Here is a 26,205-nt window from a genome sequence, read left to right on the forward strand (position 1 = left end):
TGAGAACTAGAATTTCAAGAATGCACTAAATAGATCCTTTAATAACAGGGAATGAAACACTGCTATTACCTTTTTAATATCAAAAATAAACTTTATTCAGAATGTTTTTAAAAACAAAGCAATAACCGTGTAAAAACTCTTCATACATTCTCTATACATTCAATAGCATCATACTTAGTCAATAGTGTTCGCACTATCTTTGAACCAAACACCTTTGCCTTTCTTGTGCCCCCCCCATTGGCCAGTTTGACTAACATAGTCAATAGAAACACAGATTAGAGTGAAATGATGCTTCGCAGCTAGTGAGAGATTACTGCCAAACCTCCACTGTTCTGATAGAGTGAAGGGCGCAACATATGGCATTAAGCAATAATAATCACCCGCACGAACCTGTCAGACTGCAAATTATGCAAATTGTCCATCGCACTTCCTAAGTTGCAGCAGTGAACACATGAAGAAGTACATCGTTGCACCACCCACTTTAATAATATAAATATCAAGGGCAACACAGCTGCTAGAGTTGCTGCCTCAAAGTGCCAGAGACCCGGGTTTGATCCTGACCGTGGGCGCTGTATGAGTGCAGGTTGCACATTCTCCCTATGATCCTGACATCCAGGTGCTCCAGTTTCCTTCCATGTCCCATAGATTTGCATGTCGGGGGATCAATTGGCCTTTGGTAAAAATTGTCCTTCTTCCTTCTGTTGTTTAACTCCCTGCCACCATTCATGAATGCATGCTGTTGGGTGGCTGAGGTTTGATCTGATCCATTAAGTGCGAGATCATTTTACTGGTTGATAATCCAGGTATTGTTCCAGCCATGCGCTCCTCCCCTCTTCATTGACCCGGGGTTGATCCCCAGTCATGATGGTAAGAGGGGTAAGAATCCCTGGTAAGAATCCTTTCTGATGAAAACCATTGACCTGCCATGTGATCTCTTTTTCTCTTCATTGATGTTGCCTGATGCTTTGAATAGTGTCAGCACGTTACTTTGACTATATGATTGCTAGCATCTGCAGTATTTTGTACATGTTCAAAGCCAGTTTATAGTCGGTTGCATTTTTGAATCTGTTGACTGGACAACGACAGCAAATTTCCTTCCCTGAAGCACGTTGGTGAACTACATGGGTTTATACGACCATCACGGTCATTATCAATGATACTAAACATTTCTAAACTCTCAACTTAAAATTTGCTCAGGTTACCAGTTCATCAGGACAGGCTTCTGTAATATTTGTCCAGTAAGATAATCACAGCACTGCTTAAATTAACATTCTGTATGCACTGTGTACTTAAAATATTGGCTGCTCAAACAATTGATGTTGACAAAGGGGAAGCCAAATGACTAATTAGTTTTAGTAGTAACTTGCAAAGACCAGTTCTACAGCAAAGAAAGGAAACTTTAAAAAAAATGTTGAAGTATAATGTTGGGGTTTAGAATTAACTAGACCAAGTTGGGTCCAAATCTCTCCTGCATTGGTGCAGCACCCTCCTCTCTCACCCTCCCCTCTCACCCTCCCCCCACTCCATCCCCCTCAAACCCTCTTATCCTCCCTCCTCCCCCCTTCCCACCCCCACCCCCTCCCTCTCTCCCTAGGAGATAGATTTAAACTTTAAAATGTTAATAACTTTAAAAATATAACACCGATTTCAATGAAACTTCTTCCATTAGTACCAAAGGGACGACGGTGAGTAAGGTGGGCCTAAAATTGTTGCGCTATCGTGTACCACTTTGGCTGTAGTTCAGGAACAAACAAACAAACAAGAGTTTTAGTATATAGATATTGGCAGGAGGTTGCATTTCCGACTTGCAAACTGTTTGTGTTACAAGCATTTCTCAGGACTGGAACCTTGGCGTAACCTCGGGGGGACATGGGACATAGAACAGCTCAACACAAGAACAGGCCCACAATGTCTGTGCTGAACATGATGTCAAGACGAACAATTACCAGCTTGAACATAATTCCTCCATTCCCTGTATATCCATACACTTATGTAAAAGTCTCTCAAATGCCACTGTCATATCCGCCCCAGTCACCACCCCTGACGGCACATTCCAGTACCTGCATTCATTTTGGATTTGATAAAATTATAGAATTATCCCCATAAAATTATTTGAGCAGGCTTATTCAAAGTAAACAGATATCAACAAACCTAAAGAAAAATAAAATTTATGGCAGGCAAGCTCATTCATTGCGTTTGGGTGAGGCTGAGGCAGTTTTAAATGCCTGAAGATTATAAGTGGCTGATGGAAGAAAATGAGGAGCTGCGTGGTTCAAAGGCCATGAAAGGACAGACTGAGGTTTTCTTCCCTGATTCATTTGTCCTTCTATGTCTGGAGTGTGGTTTCCCTGGTGTACCTAGCAGCTTCCACATGACAAACCCAGCCGTGCTGATAATACAATAATCCCACATACAGTTTGCTCTGTTGCTGCTCTGCAAGGGTTAGGTGAGGGCAGTGCTGAATTCATCATCAGTGCTTGATTATTTGCAGGGAATGTATAGAGGAATCCTTTGTGTTAGCCATCAGCAGCTGTATATCCCACTGGGATTTGATCACAGAACATGCAGCCTGCCATGTTTAGTTTACCAGCCTATTAGGAAGTCAAATAGCTGTTCTTCAATAAAGTTATCCTATTATCTATATCTTTACAATTACTACTTATTATTACTTATTACTGTTATTATTTATTATTATATAATATTAATAATATATTATTATTATTACTACATGTATATATTATTCTATGTTATTTATAAAATATTATTATTTTATTATTATTACTTATTACTACATATAAATAGGTTTGGTACTAACATCTTCAAAATGTTGTAAATCTGAACAATTGGGGATGTTTTTAACCATTTTTTTTCCAAATCCCAGTTGTCCAAAGCATAATATTTTTGTCCAATACATCACAAGTTATTCTGCTTGTTTCACTGCATTGGTGCCTTAGCTTAAAGGTCCTCCAGGCCCTTCTGTGAACACAGCATCCAAAATGTTTAATAAACTGCAGCTTGACAAAACTCTGACTTGTACTCTCCAGATATGACAATAAATCACCACGCCATTTGCTTTTATTGCTGCTCTTCAAAGATCGGGTTTGGCCAGTGTTAAATCTATCATCGTTGTCTGATTTATCCTTTGAAAACCACGACCAGCAAAGTACAGTGTTTAACCTGTAGAACAAAAGATTGTATGCCCTTGTAATTGCCTTCCAGAAATCTCTGTGTTCTTTGCCGCTCTGTTGCTTTCCACCTCCTGCCATACACTGTTTAGTACAATGGATGAAGCCACTCCTTTTGTAGACAATTTTAAACATGGAGGAATTAAGAGTTTTCTAGCTGTCGTTAGAAGACATACTGAGGCCCCCTAAGTACTCGGATAGATAGAAAAGGGTAAAGTTACAGTGAGTGGTAGCTGTTGACCAGTCTACGAAAAACATGATGAAACTTTGAAGTATTGAAATGTCCAAAAGTGGGTTCAAATAAAATTGGCACAAATATCCAACCGAGGAAGCCATGGAACATTCATACCCTATTTCCCTTCCTGCTCAATAGTCCTCCAGTCTAATTCAGATTGAATTGCTCAGCTTTGCCAAGGATGCAGCTGTATTTTCCATCTGCACTGTCTTGTTTAGACTTTGCACCCTTTCCAAAACCTTTCTCTACGGTTGAAATCCAACGGCCAGCAGAGATTAAATTACTGATCAAAGTTTTAGTTGGCTGCGCTCAAATTTTACCGAGAAATTTCTGATTTCATTTAACCATTTTGGACACCTGCGATGTGGGTTCAGTACCAGCACTTAAAAACTTAGTAAATCTGAATTGTAGGGTTGTTTTTAGCCATTTATTCCAATCTCAGTTGTCAAAACATGATATATTTGTCCCACACAACACACGTTTCTCTGCCTTGGTTTCAAGGCATACAGGTCAATTTGTGGATTCAATTTTTGAAGGTTTGTTTTAACAATTTTGATTAGTTTGGCAATAAGTGCTGAATATCAATGTAATTAATCAGGGAGCAATGGATGTAGAATCAGTCAGATTGCGTTTTCAAGACTTTGGACTATGATTCCATTGATTCAGTGCAATAGGTTGTTCAGTGTGCATGTACACATGGTTCTGGATCAACCTAGAAGCTCTGGGGCAATACATCAATAAAGCTATTGAGCATGTGGAGTCATTAGTATGGCTCATGAAATTGGGAAAGGGCTAGAGTACAGAGTAAGGAACTGTGCCGGCCTTTGGAAAATTGTATATTGATCCGTAGAATCGGAGAGATCAAGGCTATGGGCACGGGCTGAGAGGTTCATCTGTGTAGAATTCAGATGAGGAAACCTTCACTAACTAATTGTCAGCAGTCTTTCAGCTTGTTCTCAATCCGTAAAAATGGACGATAGCGGCCAAGGATGACATATTCCCCAAGGCTACTAAAAGTAAGGTGAAGGTACATAGATGATTGTAATTTGTTTCTTCTTGGGACTAATCTTTCAGTATAGGGACAAGAGGGATGTAAATGCTTAGAATTCTCCACTACATAGGATAATGGATGCTCAGTCATTGGTTTTTTTTCACGGCCGATTGAATGATTTTTGGCTGGTAAGGGAATAACGACTTTAGGGCTTGGGTGACAAAGCGGACTTGAGTGTAGGAGCTGATATCATTGAATGGTGCAGGCTCAATGGGAACCATTATCTCTTGTTTCTGATCCACAAATTTGTCTGACAAGGGCACATAACGTTTACCACCCAATGGTTAGGAAGTCCGTTATGTTGGTGTTGAGTGCAATTATCCATATAAGTTCATTATTATATTTTTAATAACTTTCATGAAATAAAGAAAATTTGAGAATGAGCTGAGCTTTGAGTTCTCCAAGTTGTATTAAACCTATAGTTTCCAATATATTTGTTAATTGTGAAATAGATTTTCCTATTTGCTTCCAAATATCTTACTCGCGTGAAGTAATGTGCCAGAATCCTCATTGCAAACTCCACACAGATAGCACCGAAAGTCAAGATTGAACTTGGGACATTGAATCCATGAAGCAGCAGCTTTGAATCCATGAAGCACAGTTGTGTCACTGTGCCACCCTATGTGTGTATCACCATGTCCGAAGGAAAGAAGTAAAGATGGAGAGAGATGTCATGAGGTTCAGGGAAGGAAAGCCAAACAATGTTTTGTGGTTGAGTGGTGGAAGGTGTGCGGTAAAAAAGCAAAAAGTGATCTTCTAAAACGTGGCGATAATATGGAAATGCAGTGTGCGCTAAGCCTTACAATGTACCTGGAAATCTGTTTCCCTGTTTAATGGTCTGTTCTGTTCATTTTATTTATTACAGAAAGATACCTTCGAAGCTCTCACAGCTGATCGAGCGCCTACAACAAAATGCAGATGTTGTGGAGAAGAACATCTACAAGGTTGAAGAAAGCCTTCTTCAAGTAAGCTTTGAATTAAGTATGGATGGTATTTGTAGAATAACTAATTTGCTTCCTCCTAAACCGTTCAACTTGTTGCACTTGTGTAGGTATGTGCAGGTGTGCGCAGGTGTGCATATGTTTGCAATTTATTTTGTCATCTACTATAATCACATTGTGGGCAAACCCAGGTGAAGCTCCATCTTATCTTTTGTTATCTCTAACACTGGAACGTGCTCAAAGGGATAAAAAAATCTTTAAATATTGCACCACTGACTTACTTATTACAATCAAATCATAGCTCTGGAATGACTCACACAGGAACCTATAATTGGCAATTAGATTAATTTAAAAAAAAATAACTTGAATAATTCTTTAGGAAACAGCCGAGGTGCAAATTTCAACTACTGCAAATGATCACACATGACCTCTTAGTGGTTAAAATATAGCTTTTACAACCTTCACTGCACCACCTGTTGCTGTTTCTGCAATTGCGTTCTGCATTACTTCAAGCACAAAACCTGAGACAACCATGTTTTCAGCAGCTCTGTCACTCCCTCACTCCCCTCGATGTCATTCTCCTACATTTGCAATTGCCCTTGCTTCATCCCAATGAAGCTCTTAATATTAATGTGCCTTTGTTTGGACAATGCTCCTTGTTTTGTGCTTCAGGCCTTTGCCCATGCCCCCCTCCCCCTCCCCTGATTCTCCTAGATCTGTGCTCTATCAGTAATATCACTTTTGAAAAATGTAATGGTTCATGATTCATAATTGCAGCACTGTGCTGGAAGAGAATTGCTGCACTGAATTCAAAGGAAGCCTCAACTTTATTCAATCGCTCTTCTTTCCGTTGACCAAAAATGAAATAAAAATCCATAAGGATCTCTCAAACAGAATTTTAACTTAAAGGCTTAAGTTTCAATCTTTCATTTCCTCATCGTGGGAAATTGTGACTCCAGCATCCCAGTGAAAAGATATTTGAAAATGTGATTTCCTTCTTTCCTGGTAAAGAGTTAATAAATGGGATTCTCAAAGATGTGGAAGGTTATCTTGAATAAATTTTATTTTTGTTTTTCTAATCTTTCTAGGATGTCAAGCGTATAGAGGAGGGGAAAAATGTGTTATTCCAAGAGGACACTTCCAAATTGATAGATGATTCGGAAATAATACTAGCGAACCTGCAGGGGGATGCACTGACAGCCAGCTCTGAGAAGCACCCACAGTCTGATATGATTACAGAGGAGTAAGTTTTTTTTACTTTACATCTCAGTGAGTATAAAGGTGAGGGTTAATTGCACAGATTCCAGATGTCAAGCCTTGTGCTCTGTGCTCATTTCTAGTCCAACCAAAATTATAAACAATTAAATAGTATCTATGAAACACAAAATAGGCCCTTTAATCCAGCTGCTAACTCCATCAGTATATCCTGTCCCAACCTATCTTAGATAGTGTCTATGCTTCTCTCTCGACCTGGATAAAGAAGATGTCCCTGTAATTCCTTACAGGGATTTTCTTTTTCTAGCTAGTCTATGGTTTTATAAGTGTCAGAAACTAACTGATACCTCACCCAATCTAATTTTAATGATAAATTAGCAAATGGTGGATGAATGGAAATCTGTTGTCGTTCTCTACTTCCTCAGCCCGGCTACTTTAATATATCCAACAGAGATAATATTCAGGATTAGGTAATGAGATGCTACATCAGGGCATTAGGCCCTTGGAAGAGTTATGATACCGAGCTCAGTAAAATAGCTCTAATTATTTGAGGAATGTTGAATTCCATTTGAAAAATAAGGAAAGAGCAAAATATTTAAAAAACCAAACATTTGGTTATCAAACAAATAAACGATTGAATTTTCTTTTCAGTGTCAAACAGTTGCAAGCGAGGATCAATAAGCTGAAACTGGAACATAAGAAGGTCTACAATCTTTCTCGGGTCGATGGGGTTCCTACTATCGACTGGTCCAAAATGATCAACGAGAAACAGGTATTAGAAAAACTACGTTGAGAATCATGATAGGCCATGACCGCCCTAATGCTTGCTTGCTTTAGCATTCAATTGGCATGTTATTGATCCTTCGTACAGTTTAGTTTAGTTTATTATTGTCATGTCTACTGTGGTGCAATTAAAAGCTTTTGTTTGTGTGCTATCCAGTCAAAGAAAGACCATATGCGATTACAATTAAGCTGTCCACAGTGCATGGACAGGGATAAAGGGTGCAACAATTAATGCAAGGTAACATCCGATGAAAGATAGTTCCAATTAAGTAGATGGAAGGTCAGGACTGCACTTTAGATGACTATCCAGTCATAGTCAGAGTTGTAGAGAGATACTGCATGGAAACAGGCTCTTCTGCCCTCAGAATCCTTACTGACCATCACGCATGCATTATTATGCTGACACTTCCCTAATCCATTTTCTTTTTCCCATATTCCCTTCAGCAGATTCTACCAATCTACTTGTTAAGAGCCAATTGATTCACCAACCCACACTTCTATGTGTCGTGGGAAGAAATAGACATAGATAGGGGACAAAGTCAGAACCTTTCTCCCGGGATACAAATGTCGAAGACTAGAGGGCATAGCTTTAAGGTGAAAGGGGCAGAGGTGTATGGGGACTTTGTTTTACACAGAGGGTGCTACCTGGAATTCTCTGCTGGGGGTGGTGTTGCAGGTGGATAGGATAGTGGTATTTAAGAGGCCTTTAGATGAACATCTAAAGATGAACATCTTGTGGCTAAAGGGATCAGGGGGTATGGAGAGAAGACAGGTACGGGATACTGAGTTGGATGATCAGCCATGATCATATTGAATGGCGGTGCAGGCTTGAAGGGGCGAATGGCCTACTCCTGCACCTATTTTCTATGTTTCTGTGTAACATGTGGATGTGCAGGCAATGGAGTGGCATGGATCATGTGCAAATGGATGAGATTAGATGAGCTTGGCGTCATGTTCGGCACAGACATTGTGAGCACAATGGGCTCTTCCTGTGCTGTACTTTTTGTGTTCTATGCAACTAATGTGCTGGGGGAAACCTGTGGGGTCACAGGGAGAAAGTGCAAGACAGTATCAGAGGTGAGAAATGAAGCAAGGTTGTTGGAGATGGGAGCATGTACTTGTCCAACGTTCAACGGACCTCAGCCTCAAGTAAACTTGAAGTCTGAGTATCCATCTCTGAGCTTCTGATACGGAGAATGCCAAAGATTCAGAGGCCTATGAATAAAAATGACTTTCTTCACCTTAGTTGTCAGTGATTTATCCCTTATACTGAGACTTTGCCATCTAATTTTAGACTTTCCTGTGTGAGCAGGGTCTCAGCGTCCACCCCTACAATCTTACACTCCATTTTTCCCAATTTCACTGAGTTTATACCATTTAACCTCCCCAGATAAGATGGTTCTCTTTCAAGAATCTATTTATTGAACATCTACTGATCTGACCCTAAGGGATTTACATAGTGGGTAATCTTGAATGTCAATGAATAATTGGAACCCATCTTGAGGATGGTTTATCAGTGGGATCAGGAGCAGGGCTCCTCTCACCTCCTCTTCACACTGTCCAGTAAATCACACAGTCAAGAGCTCAGCATAAAAGCAGCTGAGTGCCTGAGTACTTCAGTTTCCTGATCTCCAGATCAATAGGTAGATTCTTGGAAGAAAACCTGTCTTATCAGGAGAGATTAAATGACATTAACTCACTGATACAAAATGCTGGAGTAACTGGAGAGATGGAATGGGTGATGTTTCGGGTCGAGAACTTAAACGTCACCCATTATTTCTCTCCCGAGATACTGCTTGTCCCGCTGAGTTACTCCAGCATTATATGTCTATCTTCGGTGTAAACCAGCATTTGCAGTTCCTTCCTACACATTAACTCACTGATATTGGGAAAATGGAAATGTAAGATTCTGAAGTAGTTTGACAGGGTGGATGCTAAGCGACTATATCCTCACACTGGAGAATCAACAATTACAGGGCAAAGTCTCCTTGTTGCTTGTTGTTAAATTCTTCTTGTACATTTTTCCTGTGTTTGTTTATTCCTTCAGGCAGAGCTGAACAATCAAGGCTTTGGAAATGAATTACCTTTTGTCGATCAGCAATTGGAACACCACAAGCTCTTCACCAAAGAGGTTGAAACAATCGGGGATCACATCAACAAGAATGAAGACCAGGTAAAGCAGGCATGAGGCTTCTTTGCAGATACAGGAGGGAATGTGTAGCCCAAGAAATGTATCACCTGAATAATGATTTAAACAGCAGTACTTGTTTGTGGTATCCTAAATCTTTGTATCCAATTGTAATCCTTCAAGATGTTGGAATTTAATTTGATAAGATACTAAATAAAATAGAAAAGCAAAATAATTCATGCTGGAAAATTTTGGTAAGTTAGGTAGCATGGGTGGAGACAAACACAGAATTGAAGTTTCAAGATGATTGTTACGGCCCTATTCAAGAAAAGTTATTGCCCCTCAAAATTCAGCTGATGAATAACCTGTTGCTGTATCCCTTGCTTTCACCCCTCTCTCTCCGTCCCTCCCCCACCCTAGTCGTCATACCCTTTTTCACTGTCGTCCTGTTCGGTTTCACTGTCTGTATAACTCATTATCATCTACCCCACAGCCAACAATGGACCATTGTGGGCTCCATCTTTCCTTGATCATCGTCGCTTTGTGCATATCTTTCATTCATTTGTTTTATGTACTTTCTATATCTCTCATTTCCCTTTCCCCTGACTCTCAGTCTCAAGAAGGGTCTCGATCCAAAACATCACCTATTCCTTTTCTCCAGAGATGCTGCTTCTGAGTTACTCCAGCTTTTTGTGTCTATCTTTGTCATATTCAACACCCAGGTAATATTTCCTGTAAGTTCAGTAATCACTCACAATAGAATGATTTTGCTATTTCGGGCTTTTATTGTGAGAGGTGAGGAATGAAAAAGAATGTTTCCTTAAAAATGAAGTCCTTTTAAACAAGTTACAGTTCATTGTTTGTTAAAACACTCTTTCATTCTTTTAACAGGAATATATCAGTGGCATCCAGAAGAACTACAACAAACTATCGGTGAGTATGCGACAATTTTGTTCCAAAACTGTGTCAACCCAATTGTGTTCACAAACCAATGTCTTAGATTGGCTTGGCAGTATCAATTAATAATGGAGCCGCAATATTAACAATATCGGGAGGGATAGTGACTATTATTCGAGCTTGGTGTTGCAAATTGAATCTGACAGGCTGTAAAGCCACCGTGTGTCTATTAGTATCAGCTGCTGGTCAATGTCCATTTGCTTCCTACTGCGCAGAATGGGACGCAGCAGCGGCACAAAGACTTGTCAAACCTCCGTGAGTACATGCAGAACTGCACCAATGAGCTGTACTGGATGGACACCCAGGAGGAAGACCGCCTGCGTTATGACTGGAGTGACCAGAACCTGGATTACAAAAACCGCCATCGACAGTACGAGGTAACTCAACCGTACAGATGATCTTTTGAAACCCATTCTCAGGATCAGGGAGACCTTGTCAAGCTCAGCAGTTGTTATCACTGCCTAGCTACCTTTGAGAAGGTGCTGGCGAACCTCTTTTTGATCCACTGCTGTCATTCTAGTGAAAGTACTCCCACAGTGTTGTTTTGTAGGGAGTTCCAGGATTTGAACAAAGAATGAAAAAGGAACAGTAATATATGTCCAGACCAGGATATCACGTGACCTGCGACACCAGTTGCATGTTGCTGTTTTGATCTCCATGCCCAAGAAAATATATCTCGGCCATAGAGGAAGTGTAACAAAGGTTCACCAAATTCCTGAGATGGTGAGACCATTGCATTTGGAGAGATTGATCAACTGGGACTGTATTCAATAATTTTTTTTTTAAAATGAGAGACGATCTCATTGAAATATAGAAAATTCTGCCAAGATTGAGGAGATAGATGTGGGGAGGATGTTTTCCTGCCTTATGGATCCAGAACAAGGCTGAGAGTCTGAGGAAAAGGGGCGTGATGTTTATGACTGAGATAAGAAATTTCACTCAGAAGGCAGCGAATGTGTGGAATTCTCTATCACCTACGCCCATTTACACCTCACATTTTTGCGCCTGCTCATGTCAATGACAGAGTTTGTCCTACAAAATGTAGTGGTAGTGGAAAATCTCGTTCCTGGAAGTTAGTTTTTAATTTATTGATGTTTCAAAATCTAGTCATCACAGGCCATGCCAGCATTAATTGGCTGAATTGCCCCTTGTTAACTAAGTGGATTGCAAGGCTGTTTCGAAGCATCAAGCAAAGATAGTGGGCCTTGGATCTATGGATATGATTGAGCAGGTAGAAATAAGTGGTAAAACATCTTCCTGAAGGACATCAGTAAACCGAAGAGAGACACAAAATGCTGGAGTATCTCAGCGTGACAGGCAGCATCTCTGGAGAGAATGAATGGGTGATGTTTTGAGTCGAGACCCTTCTTCAGAGATCTGGAGAGAAGGATCATAGGAACTTAGAAAAATAGGTGCAGGAGTAGGCCATTCGGCCCTTCGAGCCAGCACCGCCATTCAATACGATCATGGCTGATCATCTAAAATCAGTACCCCGCTCCTGCTTTATCCCCATATCCCTTGATTCCTTTAGCCACCTGATCCTTTAAACAAGCATCTGCAATTTCTTCATGCACATCAGTAAACCACTTATTTAAAAACAATGTGTTAAATAGCTAAGCCAAAACTAAACGAAACGATAAGTGGTGCCTCTGCAAGTGTGGCGGTCGTGGAAGGGTAGGGGGAGGTTTGGCAGTATCTCTGACACTTTGCTTGCATTTTGCAGAACTTTGTGAACCGACATCTGGAAGCTAAGGAAGCAGCTGTTACCAAACTTCATGATGAAGGCAACAACCTGTTACAGATGAAGCACCCTGGAAAGAATGCTGTGGAGGTAAATAGGACTTGGACCACGGCTTATGACTGCAACAGCTTAATGAATAGCGTTTCCTTAATATCTGGCAGTGACAGATGTAGAAATTGCATCCTTACCCTCCGCTAGTTTAATTTAGTTTAGTTTAGAGATACAGCGCAGAAACAAGCTCTTTGGCCCACTGAGTCTGCGCCGACCGGTGATCCCTGCACATTAACACTATCCTACACACACTAAGGACAATTTACACTTATACCAAGCCAATTAGCCTACAAACCTCTATGTCTTTGGAGTGTGGGAGGAAACTGAAAATGTCGGAGAAAACCCACGGAGTCACGGGGAGAACGTACAAACTCCGCACAGACAGCATCCGTAGTCGGGATCGAGCCCGGTCTCTGGCATGGCAGGCGCTGCAAGGCAGCAACTCTACCGCTACGCCACCGTGCCAACCATCGTTCAGTTTGACAGATTGCTTTCTAAAAGCAACCACTACAGATGCAGAACATCTGAAACAAAACAGAATATGCTGGAACCATTCAGCAAGTCAGGCGGCTTTTGTTGAAAGAGAAACAGGGTTATTGTTTCAGACCCATACCTGTTCATTATAATCAAAGGTTACTTTTTAAATTGGCTGACTTGGATTGTGACTCTTCCAGCACAAATTACAAAAGTAGAATAAGAATTCATCTGGGAAAAAAAAAATGATATCCAACTCATCGAGTGGAATTTGAATGTTGCACACTCCCAGGGATTGTTTAAAGTTGGTGGTCCTTGTACTCTGGGTTGTTTTGTAAAGTTCCCGTCATGTACTCTGGAAGTGCAAACGTACATCGCTAGCAAGAAGTAACTGCCACCGTATGGTCGCTATTACATTATAGGCAACTGTACCTACCGAGGCTATCCTTCAAGTAGGGAAGTGTCTTTAACAGGTATTTGCTCCCTTATTTGCACTAGAAGAAGCATGTATTTGAATCACCAAGACCAAGACATGAATTTGCCAGTATGAACAAATCTTGAAGACCTTTCTCCTTTGCTCCGCATACGTTCTCAAACCCTTCCCAGACTGTATGCCAGAGGTGATGTGATGGCCCCCAACCGACTGGAACCACAGAATGTGCACAATGTCGTGTCTGCCTTTTGAAGTCCACTATAATTAGTACCCGTGAAGACTCCAAATGGCCGACCAAAAAGATGAGAGCATTTGGGAGATTGACGCTAATTAACCTTAAACGACAGGATGTCCTTGGTTTGGATACTTCGCATCTCAGAGGGGAGAAACAGGTCTGCAGGCACCAAAAGGCTAGGGAGAAACAAAATATTTGTGGAATGAATACAGAGAGTGTCGGAGGTTCAGCAGCTTAATTTATGGCCATGACATGCAGCAGCAGCATTGTCCAAACACACAAAGGCCCATCCCATTTGAAAACTGAGAATGGAAGAGAGATTGTGAAGGGCTCATTGTCTACTGGCAAGTTCACTTTGAAGAAGTCCTCACCCAAGCCGCTACTCTTGATGAAAACGGATAGATACAAAATTCTCGAGTAACTCCGTCATTTTGTGTCTATCTTTGGCATACATCAGCGTCTGCAATTCCTTTTTAATATTTAAGATAGACACAAAAAGCTATAGTAACTCAGCGGGCCTGGCAGCATCTCTGGAGATAAGGAATGGGTGGCGTTTCGGGCCGAGACCCTTGTTCAGATGTCTGAAATGTCACCCATTCCTTCTCTCCAGAGATGCTGCCTGTCCCTCCAGTTACTCCAGCTTTTTGTCTCAATATTCGGTTTAAACCAGCATCTGCAGTTCCTTCCTACACTTTCTTATTACTTGATGTAAATGGTCTTGGCTGCATCCTGTGGCAACCTGTCTGGTCTAACCTCCCCACCATCCCAACCAATGAGTTGGAAAGGCCATTTGCCAGGTGAAAAATAGCAAGGCCTGTGGAGCAAATGTTTTCCCTGGTCAAAACTTGTCGGAGATAAATTTAATTCAAATGTTTGGGAAGAGGAGGATATGGCATGGAACTTCAGAAATGTTAGGCATGGCAGAAAACAAATCCAAAGACAGTAATAACAGAGTGGCCATCCTTTCTGTCTGCAACAGGGAGTGTAAATACGAGGCTCCTCTCAACCACGTCCCCCTACTGGCCAAAACCTTGCAGTGTGAACTCCATCCAAACTTCACAAGAGAAGTGCTAACAGCAGCATCGATCACTATATGTGAACCTTTTTGCCTTTACAAAAGCCTTTCACTCAGTGATCAAGATGGAGCACTTTTCTTGATCCTTTTCAATTGTGGAAATTCATCTCCATCTTACATCCAGTGCATGTTGGCATGTAGGCTGTGATTCCATCAACAAACCCAGTCTGAGAATGGACTGCGCCAAGCAAGGTTACAATGGAAGCTTGAATATTTTCCTCAGTCTACACTGCCACAAAGCTGCATCTTACCTCCAACACTTTTCCTCTTGGGATTGACCTTATCCGCAGGAGAAATGGGAGACTGTTCACCCAACAATGACCCCACTCAATGGTCATTCCAACTGCAATATTAAGCTGCATCACACAGGCTGCACTTCCGAATGTGTATGTTCAGAGCCTTGAACTCCAAGCCATGGTTGGCTCATTCACTGAAGCATACAAGGCCATGAACCTTGCACCTAATATCCACCAAGCATAGGTACTCTACAAGTCTGTCCCTGTTATATAACACTTCCCTCCAACAATAACGATCCACGATGAGACCATAGAAAACCTTCCACACCTAGGGAAGCCACCCAGGAAGGCAGCAACAATGTAATTCACTATAATGTTCAGCCACTACAGATCCCATAGAACTGAAGTGGAAAGGAAAATCATTTTCGATCCCAAGAGACGGCCTAATGAGAATGAGATGAAGGAGAAGGACTACCTAAAATACCAGGACGAGGCATATGAATTCCTTGAGCCCTGACCACGTCTCCCTCTCTTATTTTTCTCACCAGTGTGCAAAATTTGATTTTTGTAGCGTGATACACCCATAGGATGCAATTACTGCAGTTACTGCAGAATAACTATTTAATGCCGCTACGATCTAACACCACCTCCTTTGTTCAGGGAATTAAAAAAATTCCCCCTTCTCACTTTCCCTTACCTACTTTCCCCAATAAGGCTTGGGCGGGGAACTTAAGTGTTGAAAGCCTTTTTTTACCCGATCTGTTTTGCTCGGATGACGTGCACAGAACTTTGGAAAGTTTATCTCGGAGTCTTTAAACAAAGACTCCACGAGCTCTTGTCCTGCTTTCTTCAGTCGTAGTCATCTGAGTCACAACACCAATTCTGTTAAAGAAAACTTTAAAACACACCACAAAGATCGGGCAAGGCAGTCAAGACTCTATTTAAAAGCATCAAATACAGTGATCGCTGGGAGCAATCTTGTGTGTCAGATTTTTTTTTTCCTTTGCAAGAGCAGTGGTTATTGTTGAGAAGCCTAATCTTTCATAAAAACAATGCTATCTTGCTTCTGCTGTAAATAATTCCATAGATATTTCAAAAAACTCTTTGAGATCTCTGAACAATGCTGAACCCTTGACTGTGACTGTGTTTGCCAGGCCCACATGGAAGCTGTGCATTCTGACTGGAAGGAATACCTCAACCTGCTGATCTGTGAGGAGAATCATCTCAAAAACATGGATGACTACCACAAGGTAAGAGGGGTCTGTGGGGGAATCGATCTGTTCATCCCAGTTGGGTTGTGGAGACCCACATCTGAGTGCTTCATTTTCTTTGATTTGATGCATGAGGTTATTAGCACATTCGGTATTACAACTGTGCATGCCCAGGTCATGGGCCATTCGGGATAAACATTCTCGCCAGCTGAGCTACTGTGTGTGTACGGACCTGCGTATTCATTGCAATGAGATTTATAAAATAAAATTATCCGTCAAATATGTCAGCAGTATGCCACAGCGAACTGCAGGCTGCACAAATCCACAGTTGTATCTATTTAAATTATTGACTCAATACAGCACCAGCCTTGAATACGCAAGAATCCCTGGAAAGAACCTGTCAATTTTCAAATCCATGGCATCAGCCTGAGTCACAGCCATTCAAATTCGATATTGATTTACACGAATTACAAGTTGCGTGGTCAACCGATTTGAGACAGTGTTTGCATTCCTATCTAAACAACCTTCCTGGATTGAAGGAAACAAGGAGAATGTGCTGTGTGGGGGGTAGGTTGGAAAGTTCGGATTGGATTCGAACAGGCTGGTTAAACTTTCAAGGTGGGTTGGCTTAAATAAAGATGCTGTCGCTTTAACCTCAGGGGTTGGTTCCAGTCTGTCAGGGAGTCGGATCCGGGTAACCGGGCGGTGATAATTATGAGAATTTGCAGCCATTTGAACCGCAGTCAAACTAGAGGCTTCACTCAGGAGTGGGTTGCAGCTCCCCAGCTGACGGGGCCTGTTCTCACTCTCTTTGAAGGAGGTGCCGCCCGCCCCAGCGAGCGGGCAAACGTGGGGCCAACCCGTAATACGAGTGGGAGCACTTTCTCAGTCAGACTTTGTCGACAGTTGGGGTGGGGGATCTGGGAGAAAGAGAGGTGGCGATACCGCACAGACGGAACAGTTTAACAACGACCCGTTAAAATCTGCCCTTCAACCACTCGGCAACCTGATGTGATCCGACATCCCTCTCGCTAGCTCGCTGCGTGCCCAATCCTAACGCAGAACCGCCAAAAAACCTTTGGGCTTCGGGTAACACCTGCACAAAGAGCCTCTGCTAACAAGGGCTGGCAAACTGTGCTGGTCAATGTGCACTGTGCGAGATGGCTGGGGGAAACGCACCACATCCACCGCAAATTTGGAACAGTACTGACCCTCCACTCAATCTATCCAGTACTAAAGGGCAGGCATTTCGCAGTTAAATGTTTTATATCGGATTGGCGACTCCTTCACAGGTCCAACCCTGTACTCAGTTTTCCTCGGAGATGAATCTTTGCCTTAACAGTACATTCACACCGCCTGTAGGTAAAGCATCAGCCCACATCACACTGCCTCAGATTAAATATATTTCTACACATAAATTATGAATAAAGATAAGAAAATGTTTCAAACATGAGTAATATTTTCTTATTCCAGTAGCAAACACATTAAGGATTAAATGAAAACAATAAACTCTAACTTTTTGAATATCTCATTATTGCAGATTAATGAACTGAACTAGAACTGGGACTGTGTAAGTAGTGTGTGAACAGCAGAACAAGAAAGGAAGCAACTGAGTTGACAGAATTCTAGATTAATTCTTTGGTAGAATAGTTAACAATTTATACACAGTTTTTATACAGCGCTGCGTTCACTTTTTTAAAATCCCGAATGACCATTGACAAATCCCATGATTCCTTGCGTTTATCAAGATACCAAAGTTGCTTATTAAAATGATTCCAGTCATATGATACATGGAGTGCTGGTCTTTCTGCACTGTATGCTCGCTCCATGCTATTTGTTGACGTGCAACCACTTAGAAATTCTGAAAAACTCTCAATTTTGATGCAAGATAAAATTTGTGGCAAGTAGCTTTTGTAACTTTGTTGACGCCAGAGACGTGGCGACTCTTGTGTACTGCCTAGGTGAGGCTGCTGTACTAGGTCTAGGTGAAGTCTGCTTTACCGGGTTGCATGCAAAACAAAGCATTTCATGTACCTAGGTACACCTGACAATAAAGTAACATTGAATCATTGAAGTGTGTTTCATTTGTCATGTGTCCCGAAACAGAACAATGAAATCAATACTTGCAGCAGCAGCGATTTAGTTTAGTTTAGAAATACCACTCAGAAACAGGCCCCTTGGCCCACCGAGTGTGCGCCAACCAGTGATCCCCGCACAGTAACACTATCATACGCAAAATATTTAATTATGTCAAGCCAATTAACCAACATATCTGGTAAAGACAGTTTTAGGAATACCAATGAATAACAAACTCTTTGCTTTGCTTACAGTTTACGATCCAATCCCCTCTATTTTACCTGGAATTGATCCAGAACTGAGCTTAATCTTTCTAAACAATTAAACAGAGTCTGAGCCAACAGAAATGGCACAGTATCAGTACAATAATGCAAATAGTCACCTTTTTATTATTTTTAATCCTTTAGTATTACAAAGACTCGAAGGACATGCAGGAGCTTCTCAAAAAAATTGACAACGATATGGATTCAAAATACAATCCAGAATTCAAAGATGAATCCCAGCTTCAAACTCTGCACCGGGACCTCGAAGTAAGTAGAAGCAGTGTTGGTAATGCAGAAGTTGAGTTTGAAAAGTCATGCTTTGATACTACACACCCTGCCAAGGTCAAGGGGTAAATGTTGAACACTAATTTCACTTTGGAAATCCTTGGAACACAACTGGGCTTCACTTGGGTGCACTGTGTTGCAGGGGCAATATTTGCTTGACCCTGTTCACTTAAAGAATGCAGGGTGACCATTCTGGTAACTTTTTTAGTTTCGTTTAGAGATACAGTGCGGAAAAAGGCCATTCAACCCATTGAGTCTGCATCTCGTTGGCATCTGCCAATGTTTCTGAGGGAAATTGACAGGCATTCCAATGGAAGAAAGCCTCCACTTCCCATGGGCCCATTGTGACGTATGCAATGATCGGGACCTTGCATGTGCTGGGATTACCTCCTGTGCTGTTGGGAGATCGTCTTTCCAATATTATGCCAACTCAGTCCTAAAACAAGATTCACAACCCCTTCGTGCAGAAAGGAACTGCAGATGCTGATTTAAATTGAAGGTAGACACAAAATGCAGGAGTAACTCAGCGGGACAGGCAGCATCTCTAGAGAGAAGGACGGGTGACTTTCGGGTCGAGACCCTTCTTCAGACTGATGTCAGGGGAGTGGGTGGTACAGAGATAAAATGTAGTCAGAGAAAGTAAGACTGGTGGGAGAACTAGGAAGGGAGAGGGGATGGAGAGAGAGGGAAAGCAAGGGCTACTTGAAGTTAGAGAAGTCAATGTTCATACCGCTGGGGTGTAAATTGCCCAAGCAAAATATGATGTGCTGTTCCTCCAATTTGCACTGGGCCTCACGATGACAGTGGAGGAGGCCCAGGACAGAAAGGTCAGATTGGGAATGGGAGGGGGAGCTAAAGTGTTGAGCAACCGGGAGATCAGGTAGATTTAGGCGGACTGAACGGAGGTGTTCAGCGAAACAATCGCCGAGCCTGCGCTTGGTCTCGCCGATATACAGGAGTTGACAGCTGGAACAGCGGATACAATAGATGAGGTTGGTGGAGGTGCAAGTGAACCTCTGCCTCACCTGAAAAGATTGTCGGGGTCCTTGGACGGAGTCGAGGAGGGAGGTAAAGGGACAGGTGTCGCATCTCCTGTGGTTGCAGGGTAAAATACCTGGGGAGGGGGTGGTTTGGTTGGGAAGGGATGAGTTGAGCAGGGAGTTGCAGAGGGAACGGTCTCTGCGGAAAGCAGAAAGGGGTGGAGATGGGAAGATGTGGCCAGTAGAGGGGTTCACAACCCCTTTCTTTTCAATGGGGATTCCAAACTTGTGGATTAGGTGACAAAGTCATGACATTAAACAAGCCCTTCAGCACAGCATGTCCACATTGACCATTGCACCCATCCATATTAATCCCATTTACCTGCATTGGATCCATGGTCATCAATGTCATGTTCAATCAAGTACAAAGGGCAAAATAATTTTAATGTTTCTAAGTGGTTTAATGATTTTTGTTTTACTTTATTTAAGTTACAATCCTTTTTAATAATTTATATCAATTCAAAAATATTTAAAAACTCTTAAGAATCAATTAAGGAGTGTGATATGAATCAAAGCCCCAACCCCAACTTTACCCTCCGCCAAAGACTGCTAGGGACGTTCTCCAATCCCTCAATTGGAGTCTACTTGCCATTGAAATCCTGCAGCCCACCTTGAGGGTGTCAATAGCTGGTTGGATCAGCCTTGCACACCTGATCCAGGTGAGTTTGGGAGTGTGGGGCCCAGCCAGACCCAGCCTTTTATTTGTGCTGTCTTGATTTAAGAACCTATGACCATCAAAGTTTCAGTTACATTCTCCAGCTCAGTGGCATTGTTAGTAGATGACTCACAGTGGCAGAGACCCGGGTTAACCTCCCAAAAGGCATCACTTCACACATGTCTTGAGTTAAATTCTACCTGTCATTCTCTTGCTCGCTTTCCCATTTGATTTATTTCCTGGTGTAATTTTTGAAAACTTTCTTTATTTTCCACTACACAAATGTTACTTTGGTGTCATCTGCAAACTTACATTAGTTACATTAGTCTGCCCCTGACCTTCTTATCCAAATCACTAATATTTCTGATGACACCACAGAGGACCCAGCATCAATTCCTGAGGCACATCACAGATCACTCTGACTCAAAGATCAAAGTATTTATGTTTCAGTCTTCGAATTTTCCAATTTCCTCTTTGCCCAAATGGGGCAGCACAGTTGTGCCGCCGTAGAATTGCTGTCTTATAGTGCCAGAGATTCAGGTTCAAGCCTGACTATACAGAGTTTGCATGTTCTCCCTGTGACTGTGGGTTTTCTCTGGATGCTCCGGTTTCATCCCACACTCCAAAGATGTACAGGGTGGTAGGTTAATTGAATACGGTAAAATTTGTTAAATTGTCACTAGTGTGTAGGATAGCATTTGTGTACAGGGTGTTCGCTGGTCAGCGCAGACTCAATGGGCTGAAGGGCCTGCTTCCGCTCTGTATCTCTAAAGTCTCAAGTAAAGTCTAAAGTCTAAAAGTCTAAATACTTTGCATCAACACAAATTTGCAACCACAGTCATTCAAAGATCAATGCATGTACCTGTGCCCAACCAAGTCTTACAGTCTGAACAAGGGTCTCGACTCAAAACAACACACACCTTATTTTCTTTCTCCAGAGATGCTGCCTGACCTGCTGAGTTACGCCAGTATTTTGTGCCTATCTTACTAATTTAGTGCTGGCTTCTGCTTTGTCTGCTGCAGGATCAGGACCGAGCATTGGACAAGTACAATGATGCAGTGAAAACACTGAAGAAACGCAGTTGCCAGGTGTTACCTCTCAAATATCGCCGTGCCAATCCTTCCAAGGCTGTCCCAGTGGAGGCTCTCTGTGATTTTGATGCAGAAGAGGTAAGAACATTTTGATTTATTTTGTACCTTCTCTGACTTGTAAAATCTAGCAACGCCAATGGATTGTTCAACTTGCACCTGTTCCATTCTCAGAGGGCTTCAATAGACAATAGACAATAGGTGCAAGAGTAGGCCATTCGGCCCTTCAAGCCAGCACCGCCATTCAATGTGATCATGGCTGATCATTCACAATCCGTACCCCGTTCCTGCCCTCTCCCCATACCCCCTGACTCCGCTATCCTTACGAGCTCTATCTAACTCTCTCTTGAAAGCATCCAGAGAATTGGCCTCCACTGCCTTATGAGGCAGAGAATTCCACAGATTCACAACACTGACTGAAAATGTTTTTCCTCATCTCCGTTCTAAATGGCCTACCCCTTATTCTTAAACTGTGGCCCCTGGTTCAGGACTCCCCCAACATTGGGAACATGTTTCCTGCCTCTAGTGTCCAATCCCTTAATAATCTTATATGTTTCGATACGATCCCCTCTCATCCTTCTCATATATATATTCTGGTCATTCAATCGAACATTTATATATTCTATTCGTTCAATCGAGCATTTCCTTCCTATTGAATACATTAGGGTTTCTGCTGAATTTGGTTCAATTTGTGGATGAGAAATAAGTAGGTTGATTTGTTTAAGATACAGATCCAAATGCAAGTAGAATAATGCTATAATTTGAGCAGCAGGTATTTTAATATTCCTTGAACTACATATCTACTAATTATGGTTTGTACAAGATCCTTTACCTGATTGGGAAGTTAATAGATTTGCATCGCTGATACAACTTTAAGCATGTTCTCCCCAATGGTGTTTTCATCCCAATATGCAGATAGCATCTGGAAACATAACATTGCTTATAGTTAATTTTAAATAGAAACTTTTATTAATAAAATCTTAGAAATGTAAGGTGTAGTTCATATATCCCATCTTACTTACACCAGCCTAAGGAACTACCTACCAACTTTCACTCCATAGCCTAATCTCACTTTGCAGCTCTTGGTTCTCACTTGCTTGTTACAGCAGGTCAGGTATACAGTGGGTGCTCTTTAAATATCCTATAGGTTTCTATCTCAGCCAGCCATTTGGACAATGAATTCTGGCCCCCCAGCACCTTCTGAATGAATAGTCAATGGGTCCCTAATCCTTTTCCAAATTTACCAAGGCATCAAAAGCAATGGACCTAAAGCAGATGACTAGATTAGTTTGATGTGTTTAAAATTATGTGAATTTGAGTGGACAGGAATGATTTCCTTTTACAAGAGTTGTTAATTAGGGACATTTAGTCAAAGAAATTAGAGTAATGGAGTTGCATGGCACAGAAACAGGCCCTTCAACCTACCATGTCCATCCTGCCTGCTGTTCCTTTCTATACTAATCCCATTCAACCGCTTTAGGTCCATTGATTTCTATGCCTTGGGTAGTTTTGGAGAAGGATTGCAACTTTGGTCTTGAAGGAAAGCTTCAAAAACCTAGGAATAAGTGGGTAGCTCAGCCCTCCCAACTTGTTCTGGATTCGTTGAGATTTTGACTAGTCTGTATCTTAATTAAATCTATCTGTCATGGCTCCCTACCCTTTTATCTTATCCATCATTATCAGCTTTTAAAGTTAGGTTTTGGTAAGAGATTTTTCTTCAGAAACTAAATATTGTTTCATCAATACAATGAAAGGTGGAGTCCACCCAACATAGAGAGAGATAGAAGTGATCCTACTGCTGTTTTAAACAAACAGCTGGAGGAGCTCAGCGGGTCATGGGTCAATCAGCATCTGGGGTGTCAACATTTCAAGTCGGGTCTTGCATCGGCCCAAGCAAACTCAATCATTGCCCAGTCTCCACACGTGCTGCTTGAGCTGCTGAGTTCCTCCAGTTATTGTGTAAGAAGGATTGTGTAAGATGGTAGTTTAAAAATACACCGAAGATAGACACAAAATGCTGGAGTAACTTAGTGGGACAGGCAGCATCTCTGAGAGAAGGAATGGGTGACGTTTTGGGTCGAAACCCTTCTTCATTCTAAAGAAGGGTTTTGACTCCAAATGTCACCCATTCCTTCTCTCAGAGATGCTGCCTGTCCCGCTGAGTTTGCTCCAGCATTTTGTGTCCATTTACCAGTTATTTGATTGTTTGCACCAGACTCCAGCACCTGCAGGTCCTTGTGTCTCCATTGTTGCTTTAAACTGATTTGAATTGGCGGTGATTATCTATCAGCAAATCATTCCTTCACTTTCTTTTGGCAGATGCACATTCAGCGTGGAGAGAGGTATACACTGCTCAAGAACATCAATGGGACCCACTGGGAGGTGTCCGATTCAGCAGGTCAGAAGCAGAAGGCCCCTGCTGTTTGCTTCATAATCCCACCAACTGACCTCGAGGCAGTAGCAATTGGAGATGAGTAAGTCTGTAAATCATGATGCTTGGGCATAGTATTTAAGCTGCCGAATCATTAATCCAGAGATTCAAGTTCAAACCTAACCAAGTATTTAGTTTAATCCAAACAAAAGTATGGTGTTGCACTTTGGGAGGTCAAATGTTAGGAGGAGTATATAATTAATGACAAGACCTTAACAGCATTGATATGCAGAGGGATCTTAGGGTCCAAGTCCATAGTTCCTTGAAAGTTGTAACAAAGAAAGTGTTCTGAAAACCTATGAAAAAGTAGAAGGTGAAAGAAGTAGACTTGATCATACAGTCCCAAGGTTAATGAAATGGGAATATAATCTCAGTGTAGGTAATGGTATTGGTGAAACTACTGTAAAGGTCAAACAGGTTCACTAATGTTCCGTGAGAGAGCAACCCAGTTGACTCCAAACCCAGTTTGTGGGCTCCCAATGAACTATTCCACAGTTCTGGATCAATTAGGGGAGGATATTATGATGCCCAAATCCTGTGATATTGATCAAAATGTATGGATAAGAGTAGGGGATGTAGACCTATCTTTGATTGCCAGCATTGAACAGATATTCACCTCCATTGTTTGGGTTTCAAGTGTACAAACCCCAGCAGATCGCAACCACCAGTTTAGGTTGTGTGACCAGAGGAAATTTCTCTCATGATATTTTTATTGTTTTAAACAAGAGTTTACGTGCTGGGTGATTTGTGGATCGTAAACTTCTTGCTCTGTTTCCTCCAATCAGAATCACCAATCAATACAATGCAGTTAAACTAAAGAGCAGCAGTGCCAAGAACACTGTCCAGAAGCGTTTGAATGAACTGAACCATGTTAACAATCCAGGTTTGTTTTATAACATAAGATATAATGAAATAAAAGGGGACTGCAGATGCTGGTTTATACCAAAGATAAGCACAATAGGCTGGAATAGCTTAAGGGTTAGGCAACATCTCTGGAGAAAATGGATAGTTTTAGTTTTTGTTTTAAAGATACAACGTGGAAACAGGCCCTTTGGCCCTCCGGGTCTGCGCCGACCAGTGATCCCCACACATTAACACTATCCTACACACACCAGGGACAATTTTTACATTTACCAAGCCAATTTACCTACATACCTGTGCTTCTTTGGAGTGTGGGAGGAAACCGAAGATCTCGGTGAAAACCCACGCAGGTCACAGGGAAGAACGTACAAAGGCTGTACAGACAGCGCCCGTAGTCGGGATTGAACCCAGGTCCCCGGCGCTGCATTCGCTGTAAGGCAGCAACTCTAGGTGATCCCATTTTCGCCAGAGATGCTGCCTGACCCACTGAGTTACTCCATTTTATGATAGGGTTTGGATGAATAGAAGAGTTTTTCTCATTGCATCAATGTAGGCACTAAAAATTCTCTTTGCATTAATTTTGAAATTAAGTCATCTCAAGTCAGTCATGTCATGATGTGCTTTCTCCTCCCTAAATGGGTGTAATTGCTTTCTAACACGAGTTCTTCAATCTCCACAATAACTTTTTAATCATTTACATGTAAAAAAACAGCTTATTTTCCTTTCTGGGAAATAGAGCTCTAGTTCAGTAAAGGTTTATTGAAGAAGAAAAAAATTAGGTTTTCAATTGTGTTTGATGGTCTATGGGAATCCTAAACTGCTGGTAGTACCGGATACTCTATCTTATTTATTTTCATTCCCTGGCAGTGAAGTTCCAGAACTACATTTTATAAAATCACTGTAATTTAATTTGAGATACAGTGTGGAAACAGGCCCTTTGTCGCACCGAGACCAATCCGACCAGCAATCACCCATACACTAGTTCAATCATACAGACTAAGGACAATATACAGCAGCCAGTTAACCTACGAACCTGCGCATCTTTGGAATGTGGGAGAAAACCAGAAAACCCACGCGGTCAAAGGGAGAATGCACAAACTCGGTACAGACAGCAGCCGTAGTCAGGATCAAACCCGGGTCTCTGGCGCTGTCAGGCAGTAACTCTACCGCTGTGCCACTGTGCCTGTTTACCATTGCTGTATCATGTAATAATCTTAAACTAGTTAGTTACAATGGCATGCGTCAGCCTTTGCTTAAGGGCCTTGAGAATGTTATGGGCCGGCGATGGGTCTTTACTGTAGAAACTACTGGCTTGTTTTCATCTGAATTGAAGTTGTTAATCTTTTCCTTGCCCTTTCACAGCAGTGAAGACCACCGTGGTTCCCGTGTCAAGTATGTAACCTTTCTCTTAATACACCTGCTGGTTAGTTAGATATGGCACACCTAAGGATTTTTTTGTTTAGCTTTATATCACCAATAAGAGTAGTCTGGAATTGCATGGAAATGCACAAAACTGCAGATGTTGGAATTGTGAGCAAAAAAAACAAAGTGCTA

The 26,205-nt window shown here is 41.8% G+C and overlaps 1 protein-coding gene across 1 annotated transcript in view; it reads left to right on the forward strand.

Annotated features, from left to right (window-relative positions):
• Positions 1-26,205, forward strand: part of ppl (periplakin) — a 58,136-nt gene that overhangs the window by 10,876 nt on the left and 21,055 nt on the right. Inside the window, exons 2-14 of the mRNA XM_078418221.1 lie at positions 5,337-5,436; positions 6,501-6,655; positions 7,279-7,399; positions 9,458-9,583; positions 10,430-10,471; positions 10,711-10,872; positions 12,219-12,326; positions 15,895-15,990; positions 18,435-18,557; positions 21,294-21,440; positions 23,679-23,833; positions 24,576-24,673; positions 26,014-26,043. Coding sequence (XP_078274347.1) covers positions 5,337-5,436; positions 6,501-6,655; positions 7,279-7,399; positions 9,458-9,583; positions 10,430-10,471; positions 10,711-10,872; positions 12,219-12,326; positions 15,895-15,990; positions 18,435-18,557; positions 21,294-21,440; positions 23,679-23,833; positions 24,576-24,673; positions 26,014-26,043 — 1,463 coding nt within the window. The remainder of the gene's footprint in view (positions 1-5,336; positions 5,437-6,500; positions 6,656-7,278; positions 7,400-9,457; positions 9,584-10,429; positions 10,472-10,710; positions 10,873-12,218; positions 12,327-15,894; positions 15,991-18,434; positions 18,558-21,293; positions 21,441-23,678; positions 23,834-24,575; positions 24,674-26,013; positions 26,044-26,205) is intronic.

The sequence above is a fragment of the Rhinoraja longicauda genome, chromosome 21 (genome assembly GCF_053455715.1).
Source record: "Rhinoraja longicauda isolate Sanriku21f chromosome 21, sRhiLon1.1, whole genome shotgun sequence".
NCBI classification, from domain to species: Eukaryota; Metazoa; Chordata; class Chondrichthyes; order Rajiformes; family Arhynchobatidae; genus Rhinoraja; species Rhinoraja longicauda.